The following is a 14651-nucleotide window of genomic DNA, read 5'->3' on the forward strand; positions in this document are numbered from 1 at the left end:
TTAAGGACCCTCGGAGGGGTTTGCCCTGGGATTAAGATAGATGCGTGTGCAGTGGCTGAGAAATGAGAAAGAGAACAGAGAAAATGTAGACAGGAGAAAACCAGAGAGGTTTTTTCTGGAGGGAAGAAACTGCTCAGCCTGCCTTGGGGGAAAGGAAGTGGAGAACTGGTTGGGATTCACACTGCAGGGGCTGAGAGGAGAGGCCTGTCAGCCCCAGCCCCGTTGGAAGGATATTGAGGGTCCAGATGCTGGAATATATGCAAACTGAACCAGGTCAGCCTGATTTTTCCCAGTTGCTTACTTGACAAGATGTGGTCATTCATTATTAAGTAGCTGTAAAAATACAAATTACCCACTTGGGTGGAAAATACTAGACAAGTGAGAGGCTTGGCCGGGCTGCTTCAGGTCACATGTGCTTTATTCAGTTCTGCCTCTGGTCTGAGCCCTGCACTCCTGTGTTTCCCCACATCTTAGGAGTGTCCCCCAGAACGGAGGCTGATGCCTCAGCACCCTGAGGCTGGAAGGAGGAGCTGGTGAGACATGTGGGGCATGGCTAAGACCCCGCCAGGCATGGGCACGCTAATGGCTTGTTTATTTCCTTCCCTCTTTCTCCTCCAGAAGGCAAGCACTACAAGACATGTTCCTTTCCTCCCACCCAGAGTCTCCTGAAAATTGTAGAAGAGCCCTGAGTTCTCCCCCGATCCCTCTGGACCCTCCTCCTGGACAGCGTGACATACACACAGCAGAGAGCATGTTGAGACTCAGAACAGTAGTGCACCAAGCATCTCACTGAGCAAATCCCCTGTCGTCTTCATAACCTGATGAGGGAATTAAATAGCGCAGTGGGGCCTTTCCTGCTGGCTCATGGGTAAAGAATCCGTCTGCCAATGCAGGAGACACGGATTCGACCCCTGATCTGGGAGGATCCTATATGCGGTGGAACAACTAAGCCCATGAGTCACCAACTATTCAGCCTGTGCTCTTGGGGCCAGAAACTGCAACTACTGAAGCTTGAGTGCCTTAGAGCCTGTGATCTGGAACAAGAGAAGCCACCGCAGTGAGAAGCCCATGCACCGAAAGTAGAGAGCAGGCCTCACTCGCCACAACTGGAGAAGAGCACTCGCAGTAAGGAAGACCCAGCACAGGCCCCAAATAAATTAATTAATAAAATTATTTTTTTAAAAAACAAAAAATCCGTGAAATGGACCAGAAGCAAAGAAGGGCAAGTCCTGGGTCTAAATGAAGCTGTCCGCTCTCCCATCCAGTCCGGCCTGGAGCAGTGGAGCCTTCAGCCAGGGCTTCAGGAACAGACTCCTGGAGCCTAAAGCCAGCCTTCCCGGGCTCCATCAATAATGCAGGCAGCCCCATGAATAATACAGCAGCAGCTGCTTCAGAGCACAGATTACCAACACCCAGCCCTTGCCCCAAGATGGCCCGGGGCCTAATTGCAGGGCCCCTGGGGCTTCCTGCAGATTAACTCAGCCTCATCTGAGTCTGTGCACACAGACACTTGGCTGAACAGCCAACGCCAAGACTGGGTGTTTAGAAAACACTGATTCCCCGCCAGGCATCACTCTGGTTTTCTTCTCCCCTCCGCAGTATCGGTGCTGCGGGTGGCAATCCTGGTGTCAGGTAGTGGAAAATGGGGAAGAGACCCAAATCTGTTGTGACAGAAGAAAATATGCCCAAAGGGCATCTGAAGATGCCAGCATCCCGATCATTAAAAAAGTACCCGAAGATCTGAGTTGAGCCAGCCGTGTCACCTTGGGGGGGCCGTAGGAGACTGAAGAGTGTCTCCTCCTCTACCAAAGCCTTGAGTCCCAGTAGTTGTGAATGTGACCTTCTTGGAAACAGAGTCTTTGCCGATATAATCAAGTTAAATCATGAATGAGATCATGCTGGAATACAGTGGGCCGTAAACCCAATGACCGGTATCCACGGAAGAGGAAGGAGGGAAAGGACTTCCCCAGTGGTCACTGCAGGGAGCCTGGAGTTCAATCTCTGCTCAGGGAAGTTTCACAAGCCATGCTGTGCAGCCGAAGAGAGAGAGAAAGAGAAAGGAGGGAAAGATGAAAGACAGAGAGGTGGGGAAGATGGCCACGTGAAGATGGAGGCAGAGACTGGAATGGTGCTACCACAAGCCGAGGACCCCCGGAGGCCACTAGGCCCTGGAAAAGGCAAGGACGGGCTCTCCCTCGAGCCTCTGCAGTGTGTGTATCCTGCTGCCACTCTGAGTTTGGACTTCTGGGCTCCAGAACAGGGAGAGGATCATTTTCTACTGTTCAAAGCCACCAAATTTGTGGAAATAGGTCAAGGCAGCCCTAGGATATGAAGACAGCAAGTAACTTCATTCTGCAAGGCTCTGTTTTTACTTCTATAAAGGGGTTCAATCTTCCATCCTCACAGTTATTGTGAGAATTAGTGATGATCTATGTTAATATGCTTTCTGAAGTTATAGGGGCAATAAAGAGGTCAGGTTATTATCATAATAACAGTATTATTAGTCTGATTGTTTATTTACTTATTTTGCTGTTGTTGGTTGTTTAGTCACTATGCTAAGCTAAGTCACTTCAGTCGTGTCCGACTCTGTGTGACCCCAGAGATGGCAGCCCACCAGGCTCCCCCGTCCCTGGGATTCTCCAGGCAAGAACACCGGAGTGGGTTGCAATTTCCTTCTCCAATGCATGAAAGTGAAAAGAGAAAGTGAAGTCACTCAGTCGTGTCCAACTCTTAGTGACCCCATGGACTGCAGCCTACCAGGCTCCTCCATCCATGGGATTTTCCAGGCAAGAGTACTGGAGTGGGGTGCCATTGCCTTCTCCTTGTTTAGTCACTAAGTCATGTCTAATTCTTTTGAGACCTCATGGACTGTAGCCCACCAGGCTCCTCTGTCCATGGGATTTCCCAGGCAAGAATATCTGAGTGGGTTACCATTTCCTTTTCCAGGGGATCTTCCCGACCCAAGGACTGAACCCAGGTCTCCTGCATTGCAGGCGGATTCTCTACCACTGAGTCACCTGGGAAGCTTATTTACTTATTTAGGCTGTGCCGGTCTTCACTGCTGCACAGGTTTTTCTCTAGTTGCGGTGAGTGGGGGCTACTCTCTAGTTGCTGTGCGCGGGCTTCTCATTGTGGTGGCTTCTCTTGTGGTGGAGCAGGGACTCTAGGTGCTGAGGCTTCAGTGGCTGCGGTTCACAGGCTCAGTAGTTGTGGCACACGGGCTTAGTTGCTCCAAGGCATGTGGGATCTTCCTGGACCAAGGATGGAACCCAAGTCTCCTGCACTGGCAGGCAGATTCTTAACCACGGAGCAACCAGGGAACCCCTTAACCAGCTTGTTTAGTGACTTGAAGAGCCGTGGCAAGCAGTCAGTGCCAGGACTGGGAGAAGGAAAGTGCCAGGATTAGCACAAAGCCATCCCCGAAACCAAGTTAATATTTTACCAAGTCGATGAAATCTGCAGATTATACCAGATGTAATTATCACTTTGCTTTAAGAAAATGAAATATTCCAATCTATTTTAATCATGTCTGCTCTGTGCGTGCAGGGTATTAAGAGAAGCCTGTTGGAGATACACTAATGGTCCTTAGGGTATTTCTGAAGGGTTTCTGCACTGTGAGTTTATATCCTCTGATGCCTCTCGCTTTTGCCTAAATTGTATCATGGGATTCAGAATCCAAGCTTCTTTTCTTTCAAATTCATTCTTTATCTTGGAGGCAATCTCTTTGATTCTTGCTTGGCTTTCTCATCAGACCATTCCCATCTTCTTGGTAATGGGAAGACACCATCTTACCCAAACCAGAGACTTCAGAGAGCACTGTGCAACGCCAACTCAAATTTCTCTAAACCCGTGCTATTGGAAGACTGCCGGCTACTCTGATGAAGTCTTGAAAGATGCTTCCAGTTTTTATCAGTAAGAAAAAAAACAGACCGGACCAGTGAGAAGCAGTGGGCCAGGTGCTCAGCCAAGACCATACCCTTCATCGCACAAGAGTAAATGAGAAATGAGTGAAAGAAGTGTCTGGCACATGGCAAGGGCCCTGAGATGCTAACTTGTTTGGATTTTTTTTTCCCTTTGGATTCCATTGTTTTTCCCCCATTGATTCCAAGGGGAGCTGCCATGTTGAGAGTGGCTTCTGGAAGGTGATGCAAAGCATGTGGGCTGTGGGGCTCAGTTGGGTCAGAAAAGAGCTGGTCTTTGAAAAGAGCAGACCTCGGTGGTAGCAATGCTAATAATCACAGTACTAATTCCCGTTACTTGCCATGTGATGTCGGATCAGTTCTTTCACTTGGCCAGGCCTCCACCCCTCATCTGTCAAACTGGAGAATAAGGACATCCCCACCCCGCTGTGGGATTGTTCCCTGAGATGAGAGTGGACCTCTTAGACATTGCTGCTGTTGTTTAGTCGCTCATTCGTGTCCATGTCTTTGTGACCCCATGGACTGTAGACCGCCAGACTCCTCTGTCCATGGGATTTCCTAGGTAATAATACTGGAGTGAGTTGCCATTTCCTCCTCCAGGGGATCTTCCCAACCCAGGGACTGAACCACATCTCAGCGCCTCCTGCATTGGCAGGCGGATTCTTTACTGCTGAGCCATAGGGGAAGTCCTTGTATACATTAGGGACTCAGTATACATCTCTTCTTTCTCCTTCTCTGCTACTGGAAAAGTCATACACACTCAGCCTTCTGATGGGGAATCCCAACAGCACTCATTCTTCTATCAAGGATCAGAGGAGGGGCTGGTTGGGGCAGGCAGAGATCCCCCACGAAGGAATAAAATGTGCTAAGAAGCTGTCAAAAGCCCCAGTTCAAGCCTTCTGTTCCTGCAGAAGGTCACTGGAAGCCTCACACCTCTACCCTTGCGATGATCTGGCTGCCCCAGTTCACAGAGGCATCTCCTCTAGGACCAACAGTCTTTCTTCCTGGAACTACCCAATCCTTCCCCACACCCCAGCCCGCAGGCTCCATTGGGCAGACCCTGGCAGTCTACATGGCTTGTGGCAGATGGCGCCATGTGGACTAATCAGGAAGTCAGACAAGAAAATACGACCCCCTCTTCCATTTGCCAGGAACTGGGATTGTTTGGATTTTAATCACAGCCACAGCTAAGAGCCAACATGCGGCCCCTCCAGCCAAGAGATAAATTTTCCACTCTCAACATTCAATTCTTCCTCAAAAAAAAAAAAAAAAAAAAAAAGACCCCTATCAAGCGACTGCTCCCTCAGAGAGGGGTTTCTTTATTTTCCAATATAATTCTTTTCTTATTTAACAATATGACAGAAATAAAATACTCCGTGGACATGGTGCTTCTCCCACAGTGACTCGGCCTGGAGGGAACGTCTTCATTCCACCATAAGTCACAGCCAGCTCACTGGTGTATTGATCCCGGGCAAAGATGAATGCAGAGTCCCATGAGCCTCTGGGAGAAATCTGACATTTTCTTTAAATATATATCCATGGAACAACTGTTTCTAAAACTCCAAGAAACAGGTCACGGGGGCAGCACACCATTGATTTAGCAGCCAGTGACTTTTAGAAGGAGCACTGAATGCTGTCTCAATAATTCCAAGGGCAGCCCAAGAAGTCCCCTGGAGAGATGCTGTCCCTAGACTCCCAGAGATGAAAGGGCTGGGTTCTTGGGAGAACTAAATGAAAGACTCTCAAGAAAGAGAGCCCCCAACTAGATCCTTTAGGGCAGGGCCCCTGGTCAGTTTTAAAGCAAGGTAAGGAAAAACTGCAATCACACATTTGTTTGAAAATTATCATAGAATGGATCCATCCTTGGATTGGAAGGGTTTTCCTGGTGGCTTTGATGGTTAAGAATCTGCCTGCAATGGGAGAGACCTGGGTTCAATCCCTGGGTCGGGAAGATCCCCTGGAGAAGAGAACGGCTATCCACTCCAGTTTTCTTGCCTGGAGAATCCCATGGACAGAGGAGCCTGGTGGGTCACAAAGAGTCAGACATGATTAAGTGACTAACACACCTGGATTGAAAAAAGACTGAAAAAGCTGGGAGATGGCTGAGCATAATAGTCAAGATCTTGAGTCCATATGCTGCCATTCAACTAACAGGTGACCTTAACCAAGATACTTGGCCTTGCGAAGTACCCCCAGGGTCCCCAAAGGTGAAGTGATAGTAGTCATTCTGACCTGATAGAATTGTTATAAGGATTAAATAATATACTTAACTCAATAGATTGCTTGGCACAGTGCCTGCAACAAACTAAGATCTCAGAAGTCAGCATTAGTGGTGATCAAAGCAGTCAGGTTCGTTTACCTTTAACATCTTGTCTACCTACAAAGATGGGAATGAACACAAGTGCATCAGGTGGACCAACCTGACGCTGAGATATCTCTGTGACATTGTCCAGTTTCTCTGTGTTTTATAAACTAACGAGTATATATTTGGGCTTCCCAGGCGGCGCTAGTGGTAAAGAACCTACCAATGCAGAAGACACAGGAGACGCCGGTTCAATCCCTGGATTGGGAAGATCCCCTGAAGGAGGGCATAGCAACCCACCCCATTTTTCCCACCTGGAGAATCCCATGGACAGAGGAGCCTGGTGGGCTACAGTCCATAGGGTAGCAAAGAGTCAGACACAACTGAATCAACTTAGCATGAATGCACATGAGTATATATTTACCTTTTTTCAAGATCAGAAGTTTTTATTGATGTACATCTGATGGTAGCCATATATGACCTGATATATGGTAGCCATATATGAACTCTGATCACTACAGCTATTGTGCTTGTGGCAGAGGAGAAGGCTAGTGGGAAGGGCAAAGTCCTAAGGTAGGAAAGCGGTTTGATCCTAAACCCTCCAACACTGTCAAAGAGACCCTCTCTGCCCTTCCCATCCCTGGAATGGCCTCTTTCAGCATCATGTAGGCACCTACTCCATGAGGATGAGTAGGGTACATACAGGACTGTCATGGCAATGTACATATTCTTCCTCCTGACAAACTGGGTCAGAAAAGGTTATGACTCTTCCTTGAACTCAGGTCTTAACCAGTTGGAAGGAGAAAAAGTTGAAAGGCCAACAGCTTGGGCAGGGATCCAAGGTCATTCATTGCCTCTTGGTAAAGGATAGGAAAGCAATCTGCATTCAGTGAATTTGGATCGAAGTCACCAAGTAAAAGAGAAGACACGTGAGCAGTGTCTCTGGAACACTGAGTCCCTAATTCCATCCATGTCTCAATTCCTTTGCAGTTTATTCCTTGATTTGTTCTCTCAACATAATATGCCGTCCTTCGTGCACAGAGCTGACCCTGATGACTCACACGACAACATGAGTTATTTTTTCCAGCAGTGGTCCCAGGTTTTTCACTCATCCATCCAATATGTGTTTGTGGAAAATGGCTAGCTGGGGTAGGAGCACACTGATCAGGCTCAGAATGCATCAAGGCTAAGCTTAGGTCCACAGGCAGATTGAATAAATATATGGGCTTTGTCCCTTCAAGATGCCCATACTCAAGCCAAATAGGCTGACAGAAGATCATGAGAAGTGGAAAAGCCATGCAATCTGAAACTAAAGGCTTATGTTCAAGTCCTGGTTCTGCCAGTCCCTAGCAAGGTGATCTTGGCTGTGTCTCACATGCCTTTCTGGAGCTAAAAAACCCTCACCTTAAAGGGTGGAGATACCATTTTTATGGGAAGCATAATAATACCTACCTTGATTGACAGTAGTGATGATAAGTCAGAGGTCATGTAAATGAAAGCACACCTAATAATCTACTTACATATTACAAATGTTATTTATTATAAACTAACTCTCTTTATTATTATAAATTCAATACTGTTATTAACTAATTACTAACAAGTCACAAAACTACATCCTGCTAAGAGATGAAATTCCTATTTTCTGAAATGTACTATGCCCAGAAAGAGTATCAGAAATCAAGGGATGAGGTGACTCCCTCTCACTGAACATGGTACACCCAGGTCATCCACCCCAAAAACCCCTTCAGTTGTATGCCCGGCCTCCAGTGGCTTCACCCGACCTCTAACCACCACTCCACCAATTTGGACAGTTTTCAAAACTGAACTTACAATTCCCGAAGACTCAGCGTCTGGAAGAGCTGCCATGAGAGTGTGGTGAGCCGGTTACTTGACAGGTTTCTGTAAGACGGACAAATAAAGAAAATTAAAGGACAATCTGGAATAAGTCTCGCTCTGTGTAGTAAGCATGGTCATTTCATGGGAGCCTGGCTCAGCTGTGCTTCTCCTTCGTTCCATTCGGCTAACAGCACATCTGCTAGTAGTCAAGGCTAAAGATCATGTCTTGAGAGGACGCTGGGAAGAAAAGACTTTACAAATCGAATGGAATAAATAAATTAATAAAATTTTCTTGGTCATTCTCTGCTGTCCTCTCACCACAATAAAATTTCACCTTTTTAAGCCCACCCTCTTTCAGGAGGACAGGGAACCCTCAGGGTACAGTGTGTACAAACCAGCAAGTATTTTTTTCAAATGAAGTACGGTTGATTTACAATGTTGAGTTAATTTCTGCTGTACAGTGAAGTGATTGTTACACAAAAGTACATTATTTTTCACAGTATTTTCCATTATGGTTTATATAGGTAACTGAATATAATTCCCTGTGCTACACAGTAGGACCTATTGCTTATCCATTTTACATACAGTAGTTTGTATCTGCTAATCCCAAACTCTTAATTTATCCCACCTCCCATTTTTCATTACTGAGGCATAGTTGACTTGCCAAAAGATCTGTACATATTTATATGTCTTAATGAGTTTAAAATAATATATATAAATAAATGATCACCATAAACAGTGCCATAAACTTAACTGGCGCCTCTAAAAGTTTCTTCCCTCCTTTTTTTATAATAACATTTAATAGAACATGTACCCTTTTCCCAAAATTGTAAGTGTACAATACTGTATTGTTATTGTATATTGTATATGCCCCACCCTGTACTGTAGATACCTGGGACTTCTTCACCCTTCATAAGTGAGGCTATTGTGCCCTGTTACCAACAAACATTCTTAACATTCACACAAGTCAAAAAAAAACTCTACACCTATAATTCCTTCAAGCCAGTCCCTCCCTCAGCTACCCTGCCCATCGATGATCAAGACATCAGCCTTTTTGTTCACACTTCTGTTCTCCTCCTAATGGCTATTTAATTGTTCTCATTAGGATGTACAGGGAAAGGAGCAGTCATTAGTCTTCTGAATAAAAGAAGAAACACACCCACGGTTATTACTTTGCCAGGCTCAACAAACAACTTTCGATGTGATAACAGTCCTTCAAGGCAGCAGCTGGAGACGTTGGAGTCCAAGTGGCACCCCAGGAACTGTGGGGATTCATCTAGTGATGAGAAAGGAGAGCAGTAAAGACTGCACTTAGGTAAATACCTATCCACACACACAAGCACGTGCATATTTATGTCTATCAAACACGTCGGTAACAAAGGCAAGCACAGGCTCCTGTTCACACACATATGCGTAGACTTACAAGTGCACCTATATTTAGAGGACTTCTATAACAAATATTTGTTCACAGCCAAATATAGGCTCCACTAAGGAACGAGGGGGTGGACAGTAGATAAGGTCTCTTGGAACATATGTTCAAGTTACAAATGAATAAGCAAGAGAATTGCAGTTTGTGATGAGTAGAATAAAGGGTCTAAGCAAAGTCGGGCAAGAAACTAACGGGCAGAGAGACGGGGCTATGTTAGAAGTGTGTAAGACCTCACTGCTTATCCATTTTATACACAGCAGCTTGTATCTGCTAGCCTAAAACTTCTAATTCATCCCTCCTTTTTTATTTTACTATTAAGGTATAGTTGACTTTCCAAAAAATTTTGTCCATATTTAATGTATATGTATTGATGAGTTTAAGATAATATATAGCTATGAAATAATTGCCATAAACAAGCATTCTGAACATTCCAAGTCAAAGGCTTCCATAAATGCCCTCTGAGAGGGGACACTGGAGCTGAGACAAGAGGAGTGAAGCTAAGCTGAGGGCCAGGGAAGGTGTGTTCCAGGCAGTGGGAGCATCAGGTGTGAAGCCCTGAGAGGGATAAGGGAGCCAGAAAGGAGGCCAGTGAGAAAGCAAGTAGGGGAAGTGTGGTCTAGGATAAACAGGAGGGAGACTTCCCCGGCAGTCCAGTGGTTAAAACGCTGCACTTCCAAGGCAGGGGTTGCTGGTTTGATCCCTGGTCAGGGAAAAAGATCCCCATGCCATTTGGTCAAAAGATTTTAAAACTAAACGTAGAGTAAGCACCCAGAAGGGGCCATGCCACACCCACCTTTTGGGCCAAAGTAAGGCGTCTGGATTTTACTTTAAGGAACAATGGGAGAGCACCGAACGGTGTTAAGTAGGGACGTGGCGTAACCTAACCAGCATCTTTAAAAACAGGAGCCCAAGACTGGAAGCCATCAAAGCAATTAGGAGATGCTGCCATATTCCAGGCAAGAAGAGAGCACAGAGATGATTAAGCTGATGAATTCAAGCTAGGTGGTGAGGGAGAGCTGCCAGAATTCCTGTGGGGTTGGATCAGGCCACAGAGGGAGACTTGAATGCCCAGGAGAGTGGTGCTGTCATTTAATGAGCCCAAGGCTGCAGAAGGGTCCCCACTGGAGAGTGGCATGGAGATCCAGACCTTCCCCCTTGCAGACACTGAGCTTGAGATGCCTGTTTGATGTCCACAGAGAGACATAAGACAGCCTGCTGGATGTGTGGGCCTGGAGCCCATTGGAGAAGCTCATCCTGGGTGAGGTCACAGAGGGTAATCATGGCTCATCGGAGGAGCAGATGTTCAAAGCCAAGGACAAGCTGCAGGACAGGGCTTCCCCTTTGCATTTGAGGCAGCTCTATCTTGGTGACATGGGCTTCCCTGGTGGCTCAGACAGTAAAGAATCTGCCTGCAATGCAGGAGACCTGGGTTGGATCCCTGGCTCAGGAATATCCCCCAGAGAAGGAAATGGCAACCCACTCCAGTATTCTTGCCTGGAGAAGGCAGAGGAGACTGGTGGGCTACAATCCATGGGGTCACAAAGAGTCAGACATGACTGAGCAACTAGCACTATTTGGGGGCAGCCCATGACTGTGTGGGGGAGGAAGACCCCATTCTTGGGGTGTAAGGGACTGGGGACAAAGGGAAGGTCTCCAAGGAGGTGTACCCCAAACTTACTGTCACACTCTCTCCCCAACTCCCAGCACTCTCTCCTTGGCCCTCTTTAGAAGGGCCCCTCATATCCCCTCGCTGTCACTAACTTCCTCTCTGCAGGGCTGTGGAATGCTGGTGTGAATGCCAACACAGCCTAACCCTATAGCCTATAAACCAAAAGCCTATAAACCTCCTTTTAATGACTGAGTAATACTCCATCATGTAGCACATCTTTATCCATTCATCTGCCATTGAATACTTAGGTTGCTTCCATGCCTTAGCTGTTGTAATAGTGCCCCAATACAGTACCACAATTTAAAAAAAAAGCCCATAAACCTTAACCCATCTGCATGCTCAGCTTCACAAAACCCCTACCAACGGCATATCTTTTTCCTACAAACCGCCTCATTCCCCCACTGAATTGGAAGGGAAGGTGGCTAGAAGAACTGCATGATGACCATGAGGACACCCAGGCGCCCAGCTCCCAGCAGAGCATCTCCTGCTCAGAAGGGAGAAGCAGGCGATCAGACATGTACGCCCGTTAGAGTCGTGACCTTACACCCGGGAGTGGACCTGAGCTGAAGCTCGGGGTCAAGAATAACAGGATTGGGTACCACCCTAGGTATCTCCATTACCATCAGCTGCTCTGATGTTTCCATAAAGGTGAGTTTATGCATCAGAACCTTGTTGCTGGTTTACACATAACAGCACCAGAGGCAGCAGAAGTTAGAAAAGGCCCTGGGGCCTTGAGCTCTCTGCCCGACTCCAGTACAGCCTGGAACAGAGTTCCTGGTTCTAAAGCTGAGCAGTGGCTGCCATAAGAGGCAGCAGCTGGGAACCCCAGGTTCACCGCGCCCTGGGAAACATGCCCTGCCCCTGCCCCCACAGGAAGGAGGAGGCGCGGACCCAGGAGCGGTCCAGGTAAAGTGGGGACCCTTGCCCGTCTCTGAGGGAAGAGCAGCCCGGAGTTCTTGGGGGGCCCGAGGCAGGGAGCAGGCTGCCAGCAATGTCCTTTCACAAAGGTCAAGTTTTGCTACATTAGGCAGAAATGTCAAGAGAAAATTGGATTCTGAAAGAAAGAAAATAACAGGCATTCTGGGCAAATAAAGAATAAGAAATTGCATTATCTCCTTATTACAAGTTGAGGGGGAGGGGCAGGGGAGACCGGATACAGGGGAGGGGGGATCCCGCTCTCCCAGGGGTGTCCCCTCTGTAGCTCCCCACCCCAGGCCTCCCCCACCCACCAAGCCCCAACTGGGGGAGAAAGAGCCCCTTGCATTCCTTCAGTTCTTTGGCCAGATGGAGCGGCCATGGCAGGACTCAAGGGCTTTGTCCATGACTGCCCTCTTCCCTTCCTCCTCCTCCATGGTCCACAAACCACCTTCACCTTCGGGGTTCAGATCCTCTTCTTCTCTCACCTCCTCCTGCCTCCCCACATCATCTCCAAGACCAAAATCTGCATTCACTAAGGGTTTACTCAGTACCAGCTACTCCGCTACTTAGGGCTTCCCCACTGGCTCAGTGGTAAAGAACCCGCCTGCCAATGCAGGAGACTGGGTTTTATCCCCATGTTGGGAAGATCCCAGAGAAGGAAATGCCAACCCACTCCAGTATTCTTGCCTGGAAAACCCCATGGACAGAGGAGCCTGGCAGGCTATAGTCCACGGGGTTGCAGAAGAATTAGACACAACTTAGCAACAAAATAACAATGATAACAACTCATTTACCCACTTTTGCTTTCTCGATTTCATTTAATATTTACAGCAACTGTACAAGGTGGGTATTGCTATGATCTCCATGCAATAGATAAGGAAACTGAGGCTCAGAGGCTGCCAATCAAAGTTGAACAGCTCTGAGCAGTCTTAACGTAAAGACTCCAGCAACAGGCAACAAAACAACATACCTAGGAACATTTGCAACCAACACACAGACATGTAAATGCCCAGGTCCACATACACACAGCACAGTGCCTGTCCCCAGAGAGAGCAACGCTGTGCTGCCCAAGTCCCGGGAGGAGAGCGTATACACAAGCTGGACAACCGCACACCGCGGCCTGCCAGAGACGCACAACAGAAGCATCCAGCCCAGAGGCAAACGCACACACAGAGCACAGTAAAGGCAAGCATATTCACCCCCAACAAGGCAAGCAGGGCACGCCTCCGGCCATCCTGCCCTCGGAGGCATCTACAAGCGCTCACGGTGCTGGGCAGATCGGAAAGATGAGGTAAAGAGTTTTAACTGACTTACCACCCGCTTACCGCCCACTGCCCCTGCTTTTCTTTCTAGCTGATGCCTCGCCTGTATTCACCTGTCATCAGTTATTGATGGGCCAGTTACCCCACTCATCAGACAAAGGTTTAATTAAGAACCATCCTGCCTCTGAGCTGCATAGCAGCCCCGAGCCTCCTCCCCCACAGATCCATTATCACCCGTCTCTGACTTTTGCTCGAGTCCGTGGCCAGTTTCCAAGTCACCTGACCGCTGGAATTAATTTGGTGAGCAAGATTTTACGAGATGATGCATCAAACCCTTTCCCAAAATCAAGCCCCATGACCTTGCCCCGTATGCCTCATCTGAGACTACCAAACAAAGCCATTAATTTTGTCCTGCACTATTGCTCCTCTCACAGCCCAGACTCTGGGGCCCAGAGTAATGAACGGCAGTGATGCAGCTCCTGGGTGCTCTGGAAACAAGGCGCCAGATGGCCAAATCTGACCCCGAGCGGGAGACAGGCTGAGGTGGCCCCTCCAGCATTAGCCCCGTGGTGAACAGAGGGAACCTTAGGATGGAAAGTAGTTCCGTGACCCTCCTAAAGGGGAGCCCAACTGCAGCAGGATGGAGCCCCAAGATTTGGGAGGATGTCACCCTCTACCCTGGGAACCCTACCATCCAACAAAAGCACTCAACACGGACCCTGAAATGTAGAGAAGGACAAGCAAGGGAAGGCAAGGGGGGCTAATTGGGAGACTGGGATTGACAATATGCACACTGCGGGCACAAAGGGACAGGACTGAGCGATTAGACTGAACTGGACTGATCGCGCTGTGCTCAGTGCTTCGGTCATGCCCAACTCTTTTGCGACCCCATGGACTACAGTCTGCCAGGCTCCTCTGTCCATGGAATTCTCCAGGCAAGAATACTGGAATGGGTTGCCATTTCCTTCTCCAGGGGATCCTCCTGACCCAGGGATCAAACCCAAGTGTCCTGCATTGGCAGGCAGGTTCTTTACCATTAGCGCCACCTGGGAAGCCCCATATATACACTGCTACTGCTACTAAGTCCCTTCAGTCATGTCCGACTCTGTGCGACCCCAGAGACGGCAGCCCACCAGGCTCCCCTGTCCCTGGGATTCTCCAGGCAAGAACACTGGAGTGGGTTGCCATTTCCTTCTCCAATGCATGAAAGTGAAAAGTGAAAGTGAAGTCGCTCAGTCGTGTCTGACTCTTGGCGACCCCATGGACTTCAGCCTACCAGACTCCTCCATCCATGGGATTTTCCAGGCAAGAGTAC

General features: G+C 48.0%; 1 protein-coding gene across 4 annotated transcripts in view; it reads right to left on the reverse strand.

The window, feature by feature from the left end:
- NTRK3 (neurotrophic receptor tyrosine kinase 3) overlaps positions 1–14651 on the reverse strand; it is a 435527-nt gene that overhangs the window by 303401 nt on the left and 117475 nt on the right. For all 4 annotated transcript variants that reach the window (XM_070358231.1, XM_070358230.1, XM_070358233.1 and 1 more), the window contains one exon: positions 8053–8121. In XM_070358231.1, the coding sequence (XP_070214332.1) occupies positions 8053–8121 (69 nt within the window). The remainder of the gene's footprint in view (positions 1–8052; positions 8122–14651) is intronic.

This window comes from Bos mutus, chromosome 21 (assembly GCF_027580195.1).
Source record: "Bos mutus isolate GX-2022 chromosome 21, NWIPB_WYAK_1.1, whole genome shotgun sequence".
Taxonomy (NCBI): Eukaryota; Metazoa; Chordata; class Mammalia; order Artiodactyla; family Bovidae; genus Bos; species Bos mutus.